The 21,723-nt window shown below is 41.2% G+C and overlaps 1 protein-coding gene across 3 annotated transcripts; it reads left to right on the top strand.

Moving 5' to 3' along the window:
* The first annotated feature begins 383 nt into the window (after nucleotides 1-383).
* On the top strand, nucleotides 384-20,161 carry LOC148022004 (uncharacterized protein At4g18257-like). Of its 3 annotated transcripts, none has more exons than XM_087697563.1 (6): nucleotides 384-716; nucleotides 18,014-18,328; nucleotides 18,446-18,669; nucleotides 18,989-19,236; nucleotides 19,496-19,609; nucleotides 19,715-20,161. In XM_087697563.1, the coding sequence occupies exons 1-3, from the start codon at nucleotides 427-429 to the stop codon at nucleotides 18,657-18,659; spliced, it is 819 nt and encodes a 272-aa protein (XP_087553689.1). In that variant the 5' UTR covers nucleotides 384-426; the 3' UTR covers nucleotides 18,660-18,669; nucleotides 18,989-19,236; nucleotides 19,496-19,609; nucleotides 19,715-20,161. The 3 variants fall into 3 exon arrangements, with proteins under 3 accessions (XP_087553689.1, XP_087553688.1, XP_087553687.1); XM_087697562.1 differs by having other exon boundaries at nucleotides 18,994-19,236; XM_087697561.1 differs by lacking the exon at nucleotides 18,989-19,236 and having other exon boundaries at nucleotides 19,715-20,158.
* The last annotated feature ends 1,562 nt before the right edge of the window (nucleotides 20,162-21,723 follow it).

The raw sequence follows: 21,723 nt of genomic DNA on the forward strand, positions 1-21,723 counted from the left end.
CATGCCATGTAAATTCTTGAGAAATAAGACCCCTAAATTATTATAAAATAATGTTTAATTTAGTATTAAAGGTTGGGGAGGTATTGTACATGTGCCACGTAGGGTTGGAGATAGGTTTGGTATTTCTTTCAATTATAATATAATATATTTTATTTATTATTTATAAGTTTAAAAATAAAAAAGGTTTGCTTCGGAATCATCCTATGGTTACCACTTAGGCTTGGTGTTAACCCGGTAAATTTCCGTATTATAAGATAGTATATAAAATAGGTAACATAGATTCTGGATTTTGATTTTATTAAGCAATTGTCTTAATAATGTGGTTATTAGAGCCCCGTATATAGTCCAGATTATTATTATTATTGTTATATAGGGAAGCAGATTGTTAGGACAAGCCTAGGCGGAAGACGAAGCTCTCTGTCGGCGATGGCGTCGGAAGAGCAAGCAAAGAGCGAGCCTGTCCCGGCCCCAGGCAAGGAGCAGCGCGTCGAGTCTCTGGGATGGCTGACCGAGTCCTCCGTCATGCCCAAGAAGAAGCGGGCTATCGAAGGCGTCGGTGCTTCGTCCATCGTTGAGCTACGGGCTCAGCTGTATCGCTCACAGGAGGATATCAAGCGCGTCAAGGAAGGCGATCCAGACGCTTTGCTGCACCGTTCCAGAAGGAAAGTGGACACGTTCTCAAAGAAGAACAGCGGCGTCGAGGACAGGGCTAACAGGTCTTTCGTACGTTTTCGCCATGTCTAATGCAGCCTTAATTCCATAGACAGAGTGCTAAGTGGACTATAGAAGTATTTGGATATGCAGCTATTTTTCTTCCGACAGCCTTGACCTGGTGGAAAAATTGTGCAGTAGAATGCAGAAAGTTGTTGGATATGTGGGAATCATTGCTAGCAGCACAGGTTATGTATTTGCGTGAGAGAGAGAGAGAGAGAGAGAGAGAGAGAGAGAGAGAGAGAGAGAGAGATGTCTGCAAAATGCGAAGGGCCTATGAGACATGTTTAAATAGCACAAGTGAGGTGTGATCTCATCATAGAGTACAAAATTATCAAAGCCAGCCCACATTTAAAATATATTGTGAGACTATGTAGACATTGAAATCTAACAATGGCTATGAAAGATCTAGATAATGCGGTATAGCCGTAAAACATGAAAGCTCCTAGGCCCATGAAGGCTAAAATGTGTGTGAGTACAAAATGATCAAACCAGCCCACATCTAGAAGATACTTTGAGATTGCGTAAACTATGAAATCTAAAAGGGATTGTGAAAGATCTAAATAATGTTGTGTAGTTGTAAAACACGAAAGCTCGTAGGCCCATGGAGGCTAAAAGGTGATGACAAAACAATCTAGCCCTAAGAAAATATTAAAGTAATAAAGTAATGAGGCAATGGCATTATAAGGCCTATCAGCTTCTAGAATCCATGTCATGGGCCATTGCAAGATGTGCTCTATGGGGGTGAGGTGTCTTGGTGGGCGTCCCTTGTGGATGGTATCAATGCGTTAGTGGTAAGGGTAGTGGGACTGTCTTCCAAGAGGTTTGGGGTGTCTCACTTTGCCTAATGGCCAAGGCTTGGTCGAAGGACTCCTCATGATGGTGGTTTGCCCCGAGTCTCTTGTGTAGGAATGGGGAGGGTGTTGGTTTTGGTATTGGTGCTTGCCCTAGAAAAGAAGTTAGGCACAATTCTCTATCTAGGGTGGTCCGATGGCCTTGCCCTCCTATCTCTCATGAGGATCTTCCTGTGTCGTCGAAGTTGTGATAGAAATAGCCCTAAATATCTTTGATCCTCAAATTCCATGATTTAGCATAAGGGTTGAAAACCTCTCGGATCTCATAATATACCATCCTTCGGTAGGTGTATTCTTCCTTCGATTCAACCTCTCCTCACCTAGATCCTCTCCGTGCTGTTGTACAATATCTATTTTAATCACTTGGTTTAGCTTTGAACAATTGAGTGAGAGGTGGTTGTTGAGCCACCTAAATTCGTCTTCTAAATTATCATTTTTTTGGCTCTTAGATGAAGTCAAAAAATTCCATTTTACTTTTTGCACGTGTCACAAGACTTTTTATGGCTCCAATATGTTTTATAAATAGGGACTTAATGTGCATTAGCATTGAAATCAGCCTACCTTTTAAAAGGAGGGTGGTAAAAATATAAAATGCTTTGATTTATAACAATTTACAGCAATTAATAAATTCGTGAAATAAATGGAAAACCAAAATTCAACATTTTACCACTTTGAACTAGATTGGCTCTTTTGAAAGTTGAGACGAGCCAACACTCGGCTGGCCCCAAAAGGTTGGCAACCCTTGCGGTATTTCTTTTCACATTAATTCTAAAAAGCCAGTTGAATAGCTAAGAATTGATTGAGCTTGAAACTAGCCTGCCTTTAGTGGATGGGTGGTAATTCCCTAATTATAACTAAATTACAGCACTTAGCGTTTATCGCAAAATTGAAAATACAAGTTTACCTACTAATCTTTGGACAATGATTCTCCTAATCCCCTTTGCAATCCAAACTCCCTTTGCTGTCCAAAGTAACTAGCAAGTCTTTGATTTAATTTGCCCCTTGATTTGGGCAATCAATTGGCCTTAACCCACTTTGAGAAGTGTGGAAATGCCCCAATATTGATGGTTGGCTGGTCCCCCATCTAATTTCAGCTGAAAATCACCTTCAGCCTTGAATGATTCAAGTCTTGGAGTCTTCAATGTTTGGCATGCTTCCCAAGACAGCTTCTAAACCCCGATTTTTGCTGTAAATTAGGATTTACAATAGAGAAAACTGAAATTTCATAGCGTCCAAGGGTTCAAATGCTGAGATCTTTGAAGCAAGACTATGAAATGGCTGGAGAATGAGAGAGAATGCTAAAGGGAGAGAAAATTCAGATTTTTGTCTCGTGAAATGATTAAAAATCAGTCAAATGGAGCTATTGCCTTGTCCTAACAGCAATAAATTCCATTGCTGCTTTTGGAGACCTAAAATTTGCGAATGCCTTGAGCTTGGAGCCGTTGTTAAGAGTTGTCTAGGATCTTGCGTAGTTGTCGAGCTCAACATCTCCTCTTAGGTCCAAAATTGAGCCATGAGAAATAAGCCCTTGATATGGATTTTTCTTTTACCTCAAGGTGGACCCCACCCTAAAGTAGCTAGGGCATCAGACAAAGGTGCACGTCGGTTGTCCAGTGACCTACTAAGACTACAGAGGTGATGGTTATCTTACCAAGGGAGCCCAAGTGATTAACCCAAAGGCCAAGGCATCAGGCCAAGGGTGCGTGTCGGTTGCCCAAGGGCCTATCAAGTTTTGCAAAGGAGATGGAATCAACAATGGACTTTTTGTTTTGTTTTTAAAAAAAGGGTTTTTGGTGTAATTTGTTTAAAAGAGTTAGTATCAAGTGATGGTTTCAAAGCAGTTTTCGTCCCATTGAGTCACTGTGCTTCGAAGTACAAGAAAATAAGGATGGATAGTCCCAATACCTTTATAAAACAAGCAAAACAATCCCACACACTACTAGTGTAATGCTTAGGGATTTCTAAGTGTGTGTGCGCCAATTTGTATGGAGAATATGTGAAGAGAGAGGCAAAATGGGGGAGCAAGGAAGAGAAGCAAAGCTAACATGCAAGCATAGGAAAAAAAATTGCCTTTTGAGATTGCTATATGCAATGTCATGATTATGGTGGATCTAGAGTTGACCACTCCAAGGGTGATCAAAAAGGGATAAATACACACATATGCATGTTTACATGAATAGAGTGCTAATGCATAGGGTGATGCAAAGGACGATGTAAGTATTCACATTCATGCAAAATGCGATTCAATGGTGTCACTTAGATAGCACCCTCGCAAGAAAATTGTTCACTTGCCCAAGTGCTCTTTTACAATCATATAATCACAAATGTCCATAATATACAATATATCATAACTAAATGTCTGAAAGTGAAAAAATGTAAGCATCATCATTATTACTATCAAGAGAAGAAAACCAATCCTCTCAAACTGGGAGGAGAAGTAAGATGAAAGCATTCTCTTCTTGTCAAATTTGAAGTAGAGGAGGGTGTATCCAAGCTGATATATGGTAGAAGATATTGTAGAACTGGCCGGTTGATCGCCTTGGTTAAAATATCTGCAAACTTATCATTGGACGACACAAACTCTAAGCAAATGGTGCCTAGCTCAACCTGCTCCCTGGTGAAGTGGTAGTTGAACCACTGTGTCCTGTCTGAGGGGGTCATAATAGAATTGTTCGCAAGGACAATGGCACTCCAGTTGTCGCAGTAGATGACTGTAGGCGACTTGCAAGGAAACCGAGTGCGGTGAGTAAGTTCCTCAGATAGATGGCCTTCATAGTATCATTAAAAAGAGCCTAATACTTTGTCTTGGCTGTGGAAGCCGCCACCGTCTCTTGCCTATGGCTAGCCCAAGAGATGGCTGTCGCTCATAATACCTTTCAATTCATCCCAATGCTTCTTTCCAGGGGTTGCCATGTATCTGCTAACCACTCCCACTACAAAGGCAATGTTAGGATGTGTAGCAACCATAGCATACATCAAACTGCCAACTGCTAAAGCATATGGTATCTTGGACATTTCAGCTTTCTCATCATCAGATGTAGGGCTGTCCTCTGCACTAAGTTTCACATATGGAGGCAATGGAACCCCAATTGTTTTTCCCCCCCTCCATATTGAAACGCTGCAAAACTTTGGAGATATACTCCTGCTGAGAGAGATAGAGTAAGCCTTTTGATCTATCTCTAAGTATTTGCATGCAAAGAACGTGATTTGCATCACCAAGATCCTTCATGTCAAAGCTGCCATGAAGACTTTGCTGCAATGAATCCAAGGCATGAGTATCCCTGCCAGCAATCAGCATGTCATCAACATACAAAACCAAGATAATCAGGCTGCCATTTGCTGCCTTCTTGATGTACAAGCAGTGATCCACTTGACTTCTATGAAAGCCTTGGTACTGCATGAATATATCAAACTTATGATACCATTCTCTTGGTGCTTGTTTCAGCCCATACAAACTCCTTTTGAGTTTACATACCATTTTTTCTTTCTCTTGTTCAACAAACCCTTCAGGTTGCTGCATATATATGTTTTCATGTAGATCACCATGTAAAAACGCAGTCTTTACATCCATTTGTATGAGCTCCGTATCCTCAATTGCAACCAAGCCCAAAATGATTCTCAATGTAGTCATCTTGACTACAGGAGAGAACATCTCTTCAAAGTCAATTCCATGCTCTTGCTTGTACCCCTTTGGAACCAATCTTGCTTTGTACCAAGTGCCATTTTTTTCAAGAGATTCCATCTCTAAGAACATGGCTTTATACCATTTCTTGCTGTCTTGTATGTCCATTGCTTCCTTGAAGCAAGACGGTTTACCGCAGTCTGTCAACATGATATAATCAGCCACATTAATTGCACCAGGAACAAACCTGTCAGGTTGTCTAGTAGCCCTAGACGATCTCCTAACACAATGGTCATTGTTTGCTGGCTGTTCTTGCAAATTTCCATTTTCAGCATGCTGTCCTGGCATTTCAGCTTGCAAATCAGCATTTTCAGCTTGCTGTCCTGGCTGTTCCTGCACATGTAATGGCTTATTTTCATGGGCAATAGATGGCTGATCATTTCCTGCATTTACATGTTCATTTACAGCAGGTATTTGCTGCTGTACAGTGGGTAGTTGTCTAGTAGCTCTAGACGATCTAACACAATGGTCATTGTTTGCTGGTTGTTCTTGCAAATTTCCATTTTCAGCATGCTATCCTGGCATTTCAGCTTGCAAATCAGCATTTTCAGCTTGCTATCTTGGCTGTTTCTGCACATGTAATGGCTTATTTTCATGGGCAATAGATGGCTGATCATTTCCAGCATCATTTCCTGCATTTACATGTTCATTTACAGCAGGTATTTGTTGCTGTACAGTGGGCACTTTTTACTGTCCGTTTTTAGGTACAATGACGAGAGAGTACGTTTAGGTTTTTAGATAGATATATATGTGTAAGTACAAGTGCTAAGGATGTGTTCACACCTGAGCACATTTAAAAGGCATGAGGCCTTTATTCCCAACTACATGACTAAGATAATGTAACGAGCAAGAACAAGGGAGGAAAATTGCCCTTAAATTCAATTTCTTATGAAGACACGTGGTTGAAAATAGAATGAAACTCATTTAAGTGGGTTGGTATGGAAGTCCCCTCCTTTATACGAAGGTCCATGAGTTGCTTTAGCGAATATATCTGAGAGAGAGGGCTCTGCTTATTATAAACATTGCGAATCTTATCCCATAATTGCTAGGCGGTCTGCCTATTAGAGACGACATTATAGTAGACCTACTTAGAGAGTGACAAAATGATTGTAGATTTACATAACTCATCCAATTTAGCCCGATCCTCTGCATCAAAGCGTTTGGGCTTTACACTCTTATATCTCAATGGCTTAATCTGCAATTTTTGCACTAGAACCTGTCAAATTTGTGCCATCCAATTTCTCAATGTTAAAGATAGCACTGTTATTCGAGCCACCAGCCATAATGCAAGAGATGAAAGCACAATTCAAGACAAACTGGTTGGTGTAAATGACAGCAAAACAGCCCCAAATTGACAGCCAAAGCTAGGTCTTAGCAAGAGAAACTGCTAGAAGGATGAGCTATCGATCAATTGAAATCAAGTTACTGTTAAATCCGAGTGACTGCCCTCAAATAGAATGTAGAAAACTGAAATGATAGGTTGCTGTAATAAATTGCAACAATATGCCAACAATCAAGTGTGAGCAACCAAGAATGAAGAACCAAGAACAACTGGCACTGAAGGTTGTCACAATTGTATTGTGTCAGTAACCATACATGTGGTGCCATAGACATCATGCACATAGGAGATCTGAGTGTAAAGAGGAGAACTGCCAAATGCATAACCCACTGAGCAAAGCTCAATACATAACCTAGAGGCATATAAATATCGTTGACAACACACCGATAGATATAAGTGCTAGGTCCAAAGTTAGTGATAAAATCAGCCCACTGTAGGGTAATTGCATCCAATACATATGAAGAGAGCATGTACATGAAGTAAGTGTTCCACAGACTCAATGGAATGAGCTCAAGCTTAATTGCATAAATCCAAAGCTCTATGTAACATCCAAAGTAATGTAAGTATTTCTTACTGGAACAAAATTGAATGCTAAGTGAGCAATGCAAGCTCAAAACATCAAGTATATGACATTTGAGCATCCAAGATACATGAAGCATAAGCCAGGAGTATAAAACCCAATAGATTCTTCAAGCTTGTAGCTACATAAGCTATTGAAATGATGAAGGCATGTAACCACAGCATGAAACACCTGAATGACATCCAAGAGCAATAGGCATTTAGTTTTCCTTGATAAAAGCTTGCTGTCCACAGTATTACAGCAGTGAAATCTCTGCTAAAACTGAGCCAATGCAAGCTCAATACATCCCATAAAGCATCTCAAGTCATGTTTGAATAATATACGGAAGGTTCAACATCAAACGAGCACCAAGAGACGTCAATAAGAGCTCCAAAACTTTGATAAATGGGCTGCCTCAGAGGTGTTACAACAGACCTGTCATAAACAGTGAGACAATGGCTGATCCTAGGAGCTCCAAATAATGCCCAAACTCGTGCCAAAGGGTGCCAGCTACAATGCTTGATTGCCCAACGCCAGGAGCAATGCCACAAGCTGGAAATGAGGTGGGATGGATCAAATCTGATCAGGAAAGGGGGTTGGCTTGTCAACGTAAATTGCACTTGCTGTCTTGAGAGTACTACAGCAGCAAGAGACCACATTAGAAGCTCAAGCAAGGCTCAGTAGAGACTTGGGGAGGTCCTGGATAGAGTGGGATAAGCCGGGTGCAAGTGGGAGTGTCAAACTTTACCTCTTCTAGTTGAAGCTATGGATGCCATTGAATAAGAGCTGAAGCTTTTCAAACCTGGACTGAAGTAAAACTGAAGAAGAAGAGCTCCTTGATCTCAGCTTTGATACTAGTTGAAGGGATGAAGCCCTAAGGGGAAGTTGGCGAGTGGAAGCAAGAGCTATGGTGGAAGAAGTAAGTGAGCAAGAGAAACAGGATATGGAAACTCCAACAGTCACAATGTGTGACCGGCCTTTCATTATTTAAATATCATTGAAAGAATAAAGAATAAAGTGGCAGTGATAGGTGTTCTCTACTTGCAGTGTACATGTTTGCAAGTATTAGCGGTGTAATGAATAGATGGGCAGTTAGGCATAGGCGCCTTTACCCCCAACAAATATTGCCATGCAAATCCTAATTGAAACTGAAATGTAGATCTGATCTATAGGGCAGTGAACATAAAACTATTCAATTTAACCAAGAAATTAAATGACTTAGAACTTGAGAGCTAGAGTACTCTTCCATAGTAGACGATACTAGATTGACTCTCATGGTGAGCGGCCCCTTGCAGAATTTATTTAATATTGAAGATGAGCCTTTATAAGAACCAGTTGTGACTTGCCTGTGCTATTGATTCTTTGTGTGTCTCGCTCTTCAATGAACCCAATTCACTCTAATTGCTACGTCCTTAGTTACTCTCACCAACCTTGACCAATGAGCATTGAATCTGTGTCAATTACACACTCAAACTAGTGTTTCTTGAAGCATGCAGAGCTGCAATTACTGCAATGTTGACCAACATGACATTGAGAAATGCATCACGGTTTGCCACACTAGAATCAATGAGGAATGCAGACAAATCTTAGTCCTAGAGTGATCTGATTTGCCAAATAAGGCCTAAGCCTTGATTTTTCAAGAGAAAATCATCTTCAATGGCTTCGAGATTGCAAGATGTACTAAAGGAAGAGCCGAAGCAGCAGTATGATGTTCCAAGTGTGGATAATAAGCGTAAGTAAATGATGCTAGTTAGGCAATCGATGCATATGCAACACCAACTTTGAAGTGCGAGTCCATCCCGCTATGGACAGCAAGGCATGCATGCCAACATGGATTACGTGGGGTACTTTGGTGGGTTGGTTTTTGAAGCAATGGCTGGTAATGCTTCAACCATTGGGATGCAAGGACCAAATGTATTTGGTATGCAACCAACTATGCATGGTATGCAAGACCCAATATTTGGGGCAAGTGGGATACAAAATTGTGTGTATAATAATGTTGCCACGATGCTTGGGGCACAAGGTAGCATGTTTGGCATGCATATATGCAGCCCACTATGTTTGGGACTCATAGTATTAATGCTAGTCATTTAAATGCTTGAAAAATGGAGCTAGTAATGCATGGAATATATGGGAAATTGTATCTTGGTATGGTTGGTAGTATGCAAATTCCCTTGTATAGTCACATTGCAATGGTTCAAAGTATGCAAACATGAATGTTTCCTAATGCATTTGGTGCTCCTAGCATGTTAGGTATATTTGAAGGGTTAGTCAATTGGATCTGATGTTTCATGTTGGCCAAGATAGAATTACAGTAATGTGAAAGTTCCAAGTACTTGTGTACTTGTGTGTTGACTAGTTTGATCAGCCCTTGCACGCAGCCCAAGGTGTTAATGAGGGTACTGCTCTAGGTTGATGATGGAAGGCTTTATCAAAAGATATAGGAGAATCCTTGAATGCCAGAGTGTGCTGAAATTTGCACGAGAAAACTTGTAAATGATAGTTACTACCAAATCACTCTACTATAAATAGTAGGAGATGCCCAAATCTGGCTGACTTGGTGTCATGAGGACATGTATTTTTGAAACCTCACTTAACATGTGGATTAATTTTTAATAACATGATTAAGTAAATGTTGCACATGTGAGGTGCAATTGGGGTTAAAAGTAAATTTACGAGCTCGGGACTCGAAGAAATCATGGGATGTCAAAGGCAAAAGTTGCTATAAGTTATGTCGCACAGGTACTTGGTATTTGGTGCCAGTTGTTGGCCTAGGTCATTCATTTGGCCAGAAGTGTCAGTTGATGACACTAGAGAAGTGGCGTTTAATGGTACCTAACACCAATCTGATGGTCAAAGATGGTGCAGAGATACTCGAGAACGGAAGTTGCCTTGCCAATTTAATTATTGGTGAGTCAGATTAATTTTTAGGGCATCGAAATAATTATTAGATTAAATTTCAGTGTTTAAAGACTGAAAATTAATATTTAATTGTGAAAAATGTTGGAAAAACCATTTGGGAAGGCTGGCACTTGTAAAAAATGCCCATGCAAGACTGAAAAACGTCTTTAGAGGTTGGAGAGAGGCATTTTTAGGGGATACAGCTTGCAAGAGAGAGAGAGGAGAGGTTGTTGGTCTGATTTGCAACCATTGGAGGACCTTTTGAGGCAGCCAAGGGCAGAATAAGACCAATCAACAGTAGGAGACAGTATCTACAGGCTGTTGAGACAGGGCAGCAGTAGTAGATGACTGATTTTCTTCAGTTCTTTGCATCTACATGCTATTGTGGTAGGGCAGTAGCTTCACTTGATTGATTTTCAGTCATTCTTCGCGACAAAACTCTGAATTTTCTCTCTCTATAGCTTTCCCTCTCATCTCCCAGCCATTTCGCAGCCTTGCTTCAAAGATCTCAGCATTTGGACCCTTGGAGGTTGAGTAATTTCATATTTCTCTGCTATAAAATGCGGATCGCAAAATAATAATGTTGATCACCTTTTCTAGGTGTAAAGATGTGCTCTAGACCAACTAAAAAAGAAATGCAAAAGAGTTGGGAATTGATCTTTTGGTAGTGTGAACACACTTGAAACTCATTGGGAAAGAAATGCATGTTTTGAACAGAGTTGTCTCCTCCATAAAAATACATGACAGATTGAGTGTCAGAGCTCCTAATGTCACCATCTGACCTAGAACGAGGCTCACAGGCACAAATGATTGTGCAAGTGCCAAGATGCACACAATTGCGAATAGAAGGTGGTAAGGAGGCTCCACCTATTTTAGATACAAATAATAAAAACTTTGAGGCGAATAAGTATGTTGAAAGTATGGGTGAAGTGTACAAGAAAGTAAAGCAAGCTCTTCAAGGTTAGAGAAACAATATAAGAGAACAATAAACCGTCATGCCACACATGTAGAGTTTGCTAGGGGTGATTGGGTTCTCTTGCGCTTTGGAAAGGCAAATATGAAAGAACAAGAGTGCTTATTCCCTAAGCTAAGCATGAGGTGTTTGTTAGCAATGTACATTTTATGGGTATTTGGACATTTACTAGGCTTTGTATTGGGTCCCTTATGGGTAGTCAGGTAGTCCATTTTGGGGGTTGCTTATTTGTCTCAAGTCTCTCCCTAGTATCTATTTATGCTCCACTTCATTCTTGTAGTATGGAATCACTTGGAGAAAGGGAGTTTGGAGATACAAAACTTGATGAGATTTTGGTTATTAATGGATATCGACATATAAGGAAAGTAAGATCAGATGTAGAGTTTTCCTTTGTTTTTTGGTGAAGTTTCTATGTGTATGTGCAACGGAGGAAGAAACACAAACATGGAGAAAGAAAGAGACAGTAGTGTTAGCAGAGTATTTGTCAGCTCATGTGTGAGTCTGAGGTTGATCTGGGCTGGGCATTTTTATTAGGTATTTTAGGTTTTTTCTGGTGTGGCATTTTATGCCAATGGAGCATTTTTATTCACCAGTTGGCCAGCATTAATGCTGTCCGACCAGCATTATTGCTCCCCACTTTTTCAGCTTATTTATACTCAGTGCTCCTCCTCAGTCAGTATCATCATCTTCACCATTTGCAGACTCTGTGGAGAGAGGAGCCAGTGCCAGTGCCAGTGCCCACGCAGCTAGTGACTCACTGTTGTATGCGATTGTCTCGTGTTCAGATATATGGATTCCATTTCCCGTGCATATATCTGAGTTCTCATCTGTATCGTGTTCTTTCTTTCTTCTCTTTTTGTCTCGTGTTTCAGCAGTTTATTTCAGCACATGTTTATGCTTCCACCGTTGCTCCACTTCTGACATGGTATCAGTTTTCAGGATTTGTGTTTCTGCTGTGTTTTATTGCTGATTTCAAGACTGTTTTCCCCTTTTTTTCTCAGGCGGCTGCTGCTCCATACAGGCGACCTGTTTGCCCTGCGTTTTCTGCAGTTTTACCATTGTCTGTTGCCTACACACCCTCTGCTGCCTACGTTTTTCATCTGCAGCTGCTGGCGACAGTTTTCTACCTGCTTTTCTCCAGTTTACAGCCTGCGTTTTGCTGATTCAGCGTCTCTCGTGGCTGGGTGAGTGTTACTTCAGGCCGTTTTTGCTGTTTTTGGCAGTTTTTGACTTATTTTTTGACTTTCTACAGCAGATTTTGTCTTCTATTGATCAGATTTTGGGTTATATTGCCTGTGAACTGTCATTTTCTGCCGTCTGTGCTTGTGTTTTGGCTGTGTTTTCTCTCTACATTCCATCTCTTCTCTACTTCTCTTCTTATCCTCTCCATATGGCTCCTCCGTGCACTTCCCTTAATGATAAGTTACATGGACTTGATTATCTCACATGGAGTGCTGTCATGAAAGCTTGGTTTGTGCAGAAGCGGTTATGGTACATCGTCTGTGGAGCTATTCCTCGACCTCTCCGTCCTTTTCCTCTTCTTGAAGACTTTGATGAGGACAACCATGAGGAAGCAGTGCTCACATGGGACTCAGACGATGCCCGTGCTTACTCGGCGTTGCTTTGGTGTATTTCTAAAGCGGTCTTACCGGCGGTTACCTCTTGTAGGACATCTCCTGAAGTATGGCAGAAGTTGCAGCAGATGTACGAGGCACCTTCCACCATGCGGGCAGTCACACTTTATGGCCAACTCCAGCAGATGAAGTTTGAGCCAAAAGATACTATTCAATCTTTTCTTCTTCGTGTTACGCAGGTACATGACCAGCTTCGGCACATGCAATCTGCTCTTCCCGAGGCGCATCTCGTCGGGACGGTCCTCTACAAGCTCCCCCCGGAGTTTGATGGAGTGGCCAATGCTTTGCGGGCGCAGACATCATCGACTCCTGTCAGTTTTACACATATGACCTCGATGCTTCTTGAGCATGAGACATCCTTAAGATTACAGGGGCGGCTTCCGGCACATTATGGAGGCGAGGCTTATGTAGCTTTAGAGAGGGGTGACGGGAAGAAGTCGAAGGCCCAGTGTTACCACTGTGGCAAGAAGGGACATTTGCGGAAGGATTGCAAGACGTTAGCGGCTTCCAGGAAGAAGGAGCAGAAGAAGAAGTGGGCTGTTGACTCTACCGATGTGTCCTCTTCTTTATCAGACTCTGACTCAGATCCTCCGCCCAAGGTGAAGTCCAAGGCGCGGAAGGAATCCTCTCCTTCGGATCGCGGGAAGGGCTTGGTGGCCCCTTCCTCGGCTGCTTTCTAGTGGTGGTGATGAGGTCATCCCTCACGACTCTCTTGTGCCAGAGAGGGAGTGTGAGCGGGTGTTCAGATGGGGCAGTCGCGCCTCATCTATACTTTTATACAGGTGCACAGGTTCCAGAGAGGGACGTCCCTGGCGCATCGACTTCAGTCTGGCGGAATCAAATCCTGGGGCTGGGATTGACATCCAGGTTCATGATGAGCTGGTTATCTGACAGAGAGCGGGAGGCTTTCGTCTGGAGCTCACATGAGGGGACACTTTGGTGGTCTGGCCACAGGCGGGGAATCCATGGTCACCTATGTTCAAGGGCATTTTTGACAGGATGTCTTGTATGCTACTGCGAGACATTGATGATGGACACAGAGACATGCTATGATCTTCTCTATTTTCCGGTGTTTGCTACGATCGACATCGACATCAGGTTCTCTCTGAGGCACCTTGGTGGTGGCTTGATCACCCACTGCTTGGGTATCCATGGTTCTACTTGGTGGTTCTATGTTGTATAGTTTCTGATCCCTTTTCCTTGTACTATTGTATTGTATCAGATCACTCATGATCTGAGAGAGGGTATTAGCAGAGTATTTGTCAGCTCATGTGTGAGTCTGAGCTTGATCTGGGTTGGGCATTTTTATTAGGTATTTTAGGTTTTTTCTGGTGTGGCATTTTATGCTAGTGGAGCATTTTTATGCACCAGTTCGCCAGCATTAATGCTGTTCGACCAGCATTATTGCTCCCCACTTTTTCAGCCTATTTATACTCAGTGCTCCTCCTTAGTCAATATCATCTTCACCATCTGTAGACTCTGTGAAGAGAGGAGCCAGTGCTAGTGCCAGTGCCCACGCAGCCAGTGACTCACTGTTGTATGCGACTGTCTCATGTTCAGATATATGGATTCCATTTCCCGTGCATACATCTGAGTTCTCATCTGTATCGTGTTCTTTCTTTCTTCTCTTTTTGTCTCGTGTTTCAACAGTTTATTTCAGCACATGTTTATGCTTCCACCGCTGCTCCACTTTTGACAAGTAGGAAGAAGAAATAAAGAAATCTGTATTGATTGAATAATGAATGTTGAATACAAAGAGAGATTTGATCAGTCCTTGCACGTAGCTTGAGGCATGAGTGAGGGTGTAAAGAAATACTCTAACACAGAAACACAAATAACAATCGTACAACAAAGCACAAACTGATAAAAGAACATAGTTAGGGTTGGGGTAACTCAAAGACAATGAACACAAAAAATAACTGAAGTGATATAATTGCTGAATATACAATGCTCATGCATCAAACACACTATGCAGTGAATGAATATTGAACCTCAAACTCTTGCATCTCAAGGATCAAGGTAGGAGTAATGAGGTGGAGAGTGTGTCATGCTCTGAACGGATCCTGAATTGCAGCATGGCAGCCTCTCGATGTTAAACACCAGCAAACGCAGCAGTGAGAAGCTGGATCTAGTGCAGATAGTAGTGAGGAGAGAGAAATACTAAAAATGTAGACTGTAGGAACACAGACTGCAGGAGAGAGACTAAAAACGGAGGTAGGACAGCCTACAAGAGAGAGAAAGACTAAAAACGCAGGCAGGACAGCCTGCAGGAGAGAGAAAACTGCCAAACGCAGGCAGAACAGCCTGGCGACAGCCTGTAGGAGCTGGCGACTGCTGGAGGAGAGAGAAAACTGCTAGTCGACAGGTAGGACACCTAGGCGATAGCGTGCAGGAAGCAAACGCAGGGCTGTGATGATGTGGTAGGCTATATAGCAGCAAGTTTGTGCAGGAACAACAGCCGCTTGACTGGGATCAGCTCCAAACTGCGTGAAGAGGGCTGGAAATCAGGTGCCAACTGATGTAGACAGCAATGGACAGCTTCGGCTGTGATGTCTTCCGCGAATGGGGTGTGGGCAGCAAGCTGAAAAACCTGAAATCTGCAAAAATGAGATTGTAGGCTGAATGGAGGGCATCATACGTATTTATAGAAAGTTTGGGCCCTCCCAAGTGGGTTTGTGCTTATGGGACACAGAAACTCTCTAGGATTGCGTTTCTTTTAAATAAGCTAGGTTTCTTCATTAATTAAGCAAGTTTTGGGGTTGTTTAAGTAAAGTTAATGCATTTTTAGCTCAACTGAGGGCACCAGATCAGGCTGAAAATGATGACGGCAGGAGTAGCACCGGAGGTGGAAGAGAATGCCATAGTTGGAGGAGCAACTTGCAGAAGATGATGGCCAAAGTGATGAGTGGCTAGCTATAAATAGTTGTAGACCACCAAATCTGGCCGATTGCCATAAGAGGCCCAAAATCTGGCTGACCTGCTGCAAATGACCATGGAGATGCAATAGACGCAGATCGAGTGCATAGGAAAATCGAACAAATTGTGACACCGCATTGTGGGTAGTTTGAAAATAGGCAAGCACTGACAAGAGGTGTAAACCGACTGACAAACATAGGAAAAGGGCCTAAAATAGAAGAAATGCACACTAAAATGCCGGAGCTCCCATGTGTTAGGCTTTGACAAGAGCTCACAATCAGGAAATGATAGACTAACAACATTAAAAGAGGTAGGCTAACAATTTCATATTTATTCATCGATGGATGCAAAGTGGATGGAAGATGGTGACTTAGCAAATTCACCCAAGTTGTTGCAACTTTGCCTAGAGGCATTTAAGCTAGAACCCATTTTGGTTGGGGTTGAGACATGTTGCATAGAGTGCAGATTTGGAGCATTGCTTGACACACAAGGGGGAAGTAGCCCTTTCACTTATAAACAAATTGATTTTGATGTCTAAAGTTGCTTGGTGATGCTATATGCTCATTTGATTTAATGTTGGCTGGCAATATATTTGCTTTGGGACTTCTATGACAAGTGGTTATGACACTTCAATTGTAACAATTTGTATGGATACTTGTTAAATCTCCGAGTACCATATTGGCCCTCACACAGCCTTGCTTGGCTCAACCAATAATAATTCAATTGAATGAGAAATTCATGGCCTTGCCAAAATTCCTATCCTCTTTGAACTTGAAAGTGTTGAAACTTTCCACAAACCTTAACTAGAGACATTAAATCATTTAATTCCCTACACTTGATGACACTAAAAGTCATTTCCAAGGGGCTATTTAATGTGTGTCTATCCTAGTAGATACTCCACTGGCACATGTCCACAAACTTGATCCTATGTTCCTCATTGGCCAAGCTTGAATTGTGTCACCGTGACTCACATTCAACTTAATCTTAGATGTGCACAACGCTTGTGCACAACTAAAGTGTCCCAAGAGCATTAAGTTAAAAATTCACATCCCTGCGACAGCTTGTAATGTTTTCCTGATTTGCAAGGCTGATCATGATCAAGGGAGAGCTGTCCCACATTAATGGTGGCTGTTCCAAGGCTGAGTGGACCTGTGCACTGGTGGACAATGCCGTTTGGAGCTGGGTCACGGTTCTCCTAGTCAGGAAAGAACTGTCTCAATTTGGATAATGCTGTTTTTGGACCTTTTGAATGGTTTTGGAGCAGTTCTGTGCTGTTTTGCTGTGATTCGAGGTTTTTTGAACAGATATGTTGTGATACTAAATGCCAGATAAGACTTTTCTAACAATATCTGGTGTCAGGCAGATAGGTCTTCTTGTGCTTCCGTGGAATCATAGATGCCTTAGATGTGGTGTTTTTGTTCTTGGTTGGTGAGAGTAGCTAGAGATAGGTTCTTGAGCATTGCAGATCTGTGAGTAATTGTATTGGATTGGGCTACCAGGGCTGAGTTTGGAAAGCCAGTGAGCAGGGCTGTTCGAACAGTAATAGTTGTACAGACAGTTCAGCAATGTTAATAATATTGCAAGGGGTGCCATTTTGGGGCTAATCTTTCTTTATGTCCAGGTGTAGGAGTATTCTGGCTCCACTGTTTGATTTGTTTTTTGGTTGCTGAATTTCTGTTAAAGTGCTTGCAAGTCAAAGTTCATTGCCCTTTGGTTCCTTGGAGGCCTGGTTTCTTGTCCTATCATACGCATATGAGCTCGTAGATGCGGGTGATGCCCAAGCTCATTACATTTTATCTGCGGAAAGAGAAGTGCCGACTATCCAAGGCCAATAAGGTGATATATTTGGTTGACAATACTTTGCTCTTGGGAGTGAGAACAACACCAATCTCCTATTCTCTCTGGGTTCTATGTAGACTATGCAAAAGGTAATGGAAGTGAGCCTATTCCCTTTTCCTCTTTTGGAGATGTGCTAGACAATTCTTTTGGATCTGTGGGATACAAGGACATTTTCACGATAAGGACATTGCTGAATTATGAAGGCTAGTTATAACAGTTAGTCTATTTTACAAAGCTAACTGACTGACATAAATAGTCTATTTTACAACCTAACTTACTGACATAAATGTTCAAGTAGATGAATATATGAAATGAAATGGGGAACTAAAGGTACATGTTGCTGATGTGTATTGACTTTCAGTGTAATAATGTAGTCATCTCTAGCATCGATGATATCACACCTGCTGCCTCCTATTTGCTATGGAGAAACCCTCTTGTAGCTGATTAATAGCATGTCTTATTCAGCATTGAATTTTTGTTATATTTTGGGATTGACCTCCCAAGTGTTTGCAGGATTTGCTTTGATGCTTTTTAACATGCACTCTCATTTATGTGGTAAGGTTTGAATATACATGCTGATGATTCAAGTATGATCAATCGAGCAGGGACAAGCTGCAGCTTAAGGCGGAAACTGATGGATCAGCCAGTTATGCTTCCTTAGAAAAAAAGGCTTTGCTTTATGAAAAACTTGTTCGGGGTGAACTTCCCGATGAGGAAGAAAAAGAAAAGTATAGTGTGGATTTCCTCAGAAAGGGCCTCTTAGAGGATGAATTCAAAGAGTTTGAAAAAGAAGGACATGAGAAGATTTCACTGCCAGATGATTTCCAGGAGGATGTGTCTCATATTGTAGATAGACGTGGTATTGGATGGAACACAGACAAATCAACAAATGCTCGTCAAGAGCTCAAGGTTTTAGTGAGGTAACAATTCATCTGAACTTTTAATATTTTGACCCGATTGCTTTGATGCTTTAGTTAAACAACAAGTGTTTAGAAGCTTGCTAACACTGATCATGTTATGATTCTGAAATGTTTCAGGCAGGTGAATGAGGAAACAGTTGAGGCAAGAGAACAGGCAACTCTTCTGAAGCAACGGCGACAACAGCAAGCTCTGAAAAACAGGGAGAAGCTGAAGCAAGAATTTATTAGGAAAAAGCTAGAGAAGTTAAAGGCTGCTGAGAAAAAGCAGTCAGAGTTGGGGTCTGCCATGTCTGTAGAAACAGCCCAACCCAACCAACAAAGCGCAGAATAGGTGTAGGCTGGTATGCCATTTGTCTTCTGCTTTCCAATCATTGAAGTCCTTTTGTTCGTGCTGTTTCAAGTGAGAACTATAAAAGGCAAGTGTTAATAACATCAGAAGGTGGCTGCTAGGATATCAGAATTTTGTATGCATAGCATCTTTTATGAATCTTGAAGGCATTGCATGGTATTGCAGTGTAAATCAAATGATGAATAGCATCTTTTATGAATCTTGAAGGCATTGCATGGTATTGCAGTGTAAATCAAATGATGAATGCTTGTAAGTAAGGCTCGGTCTCTTGTTCATGGTCGTGTTGATTGGGAATATTTTGCTTTATCTAGGGCAGCTTTTCTGGGAGGGACTTCTTGGAATAGCATCTGCTTTTCCCACTTGACCCGGCTTATTATTATCCAACTTTGTTAGTGGTAGCAGCTGCTTTTCCAACTCACGCCAAGTTACTACTATCCAACTTTGTTATTACATTATAAAGTTTTCGGTCAAAAAGTCTTGATTGCTAGTGCAAACTGCCTTACGAGCACAGATAATAGGGAAGAAGGATAAGCAACAGGAGGAGGAGATGCAGGAGCAGGTATTGATGTCTATGTGGACATTTTTGTCAATCAACTTAATGGAGTAATGTTGAAAAGATTCCATGAAGCGTTCTTCACTCTCTTTTGCATCTTTGTCACTTGTTTTTGGAATGCACTGAGATTCTTATTACAGTCAGTTCTGCAAATTTGGCTATACATGTATAGAAACCAAACATACTGTTTTTACATATCTCATTTGCTCTGATATAGAAGTAGAAATTCAAGTTTTTGTCTGATGTGCACAAGGGTACTTTGCAGGCATCATATAATGATCTGCTACAGAAACTGAAAGCAACAGCAGACTGGAACAAAGGTCCAGGTTTATGTTTCAACAAAAATCAATGTGGAAGGATTTACAATCTATGGCATAAGGTAGTATGGGCTAGAAGTGTGAACTCAGCCGTGTTGTTCTTGTAAAGCTATGAATTGCTTTCCTACTTGTCTCACATTATACATGCACTTGTATCTCATATGCAGGTACATGGTCTGCCATTTCAGCATGACAAGTCGTCAAATGTAAAAGTGTATATTTCTTGAGCATGCACTATTCTGTTAAGCATTCTTGATTGGCAGCCTTTCACAATCATTTGCCATGGCTTTGTCCCTGTGTTGGTGCTGATGAGGCTTATGTACTCTTGTGATAACTCCTCAACGAGGATGCTTTGATATACCAGTTAGAATTTGACCTCCTATAACCTTGGGAGGATCGAAGCTTCATTACTGCACTACAGTACAACATGATCTTGTGCTGATGTCCGTAGGACTTTAAACATGCATTGGGTTACTATAATTTGTCTGTTTGTGTCTGCTACACGTGCATAGCTGTACAATAGTGCACACTTGCAAGCACGCATGTGCTTATCTGTGTTTTACATGTGAAGATTTGAATTGAAAAGGATGTTTCTGTGTTTGCAAGGCCCTAAGACTCACAAAAATATGGTGCAAAGGTCATGTCTGAAAAATACTAAGGGGTCTGGGATAATGGGAATCGAGTCTGGTTAGCCTATAATTGATTTTCTTTATCCATGATGGGGATGGAGAGGCTCCTTTAGGGGTTACCTAGTTGTATGTCCTTATGTGGCTATTGTTGCTTGTGAACATCGAATGATTATTTCAATGTGGCCAGAAAATCTCCTGAAGTGTTGTGACTTTTATGTCTTGATAGTGGTGGCTCACACTTCTCCAAAATAATACGGTTGCTCTATGAACATTTGTGGATGAAGCAACAAGGTTAAGTGCACTTTGTGTGCAGTGAAACTATGGATATGGATGATTCTTGATGCATCTAGCTAGCCTAGGATCTCTAATCCCTCCCCTCAGTGGTACTCTGCTTGCAAGAATTTGTCTCCCCATTTTCCATGTGAGCCAATTGACACTGCTTTATCTTGGCATTTGTGACATATGAATGCACTTTTTCTAGGTCAAGTGGAGCATTTGGGCCCTACATGTGTCTCAAGTTGTTTAGGATGCTTCTCTTGCTTACATGTGGATGCTCTCTTAACTTCTATCTCTTATCATTCTATTTTTGCCACATGCTTGCTTTTGTGATTCTTGAACGCCAATGGCATCATCATAATGTGTCTCAGCTTTGAGATCCTCAAGCATTGTTTTGTGCAATGAAAAATAGACAATTTCTAGGTGTCTACAATTGGTGCACATTGTAATAGCCTTGTTTGGCCTTTAAAATAGTCCTAATGCACTGATTAAGTACCATCACTGTATTTGTAGATATATATGGGACGGGTGTTTTTAATGATTTCTAGCGCTCTATATAGTGGTGAGAAAGCTTGAAAGTAATACTAGAGATAAGGAGGAAATGGTTTTGAAGGCATGTTCCTTGGAGAGAGTCAACATGTCTGATTCATGTGTCAAGAGTCTCTAAAATTTGTCACGAGTGAAGATTGAAAATGTGCCTTTCATTTTGTCTTTGATAGAGAATTTCAAGTTGCTTTGTTTCGTCTCAATTTGACCCATAGTTACATGGAGAAAACCCATGGTTAACTATACAATGGGGGCAATTTTATTATTGCCTTATATGAAACTCACTATTAGAGATTCCTCATTCTATATAGTCATGCATGGATTAAGCAATTAGCAACTATCTTTTTTAAAAAATAGTAATAGGATCCTAATTTCGCAAATGGTAGATCATTAAACCATATGGCATAGCCACATTATTTACATACTACAAAGCTTATTGGCTAGCTTCTAGTCAACCCATTTGAGTAATGTGGGCTTTTCAAAACTCATTTCTAGCCGGACTATTTGGATCTCCTTGGCAAGGTTTCTTTCTTCAAATACAATCAATGGTTGCAATGATTTCATGAAAATTGGCCTTTAGATACGAGTAAAATATCATAAAGATAGCATATGAAAAAAAGGCTAATTAATGTATATATGAAAAATTTTAGCTTGTATCTTTATCTTTTTGGAAAAATCCATCTAGCCATAGGTTCCCTTGTGACTAACCATGTTACGACTTACAC

Source organism: Lygodium microphyllum, chromosome 17 (assembly GCF_053477565.2).
Source record: "Lygodium microphyllum isolate KBCC chromosome 17, Lygodium_microphyllum_v1.1.10, whole genome shotgun sequence".
NCBI classification, from domain to species: domain Eukaryota; kingdom Viridiplantae; phylum Streptophyta; class Polypodiopsida; order Schizaeales; family Lygodiaceae; genus Lygodium; species Lygodium microphyllum.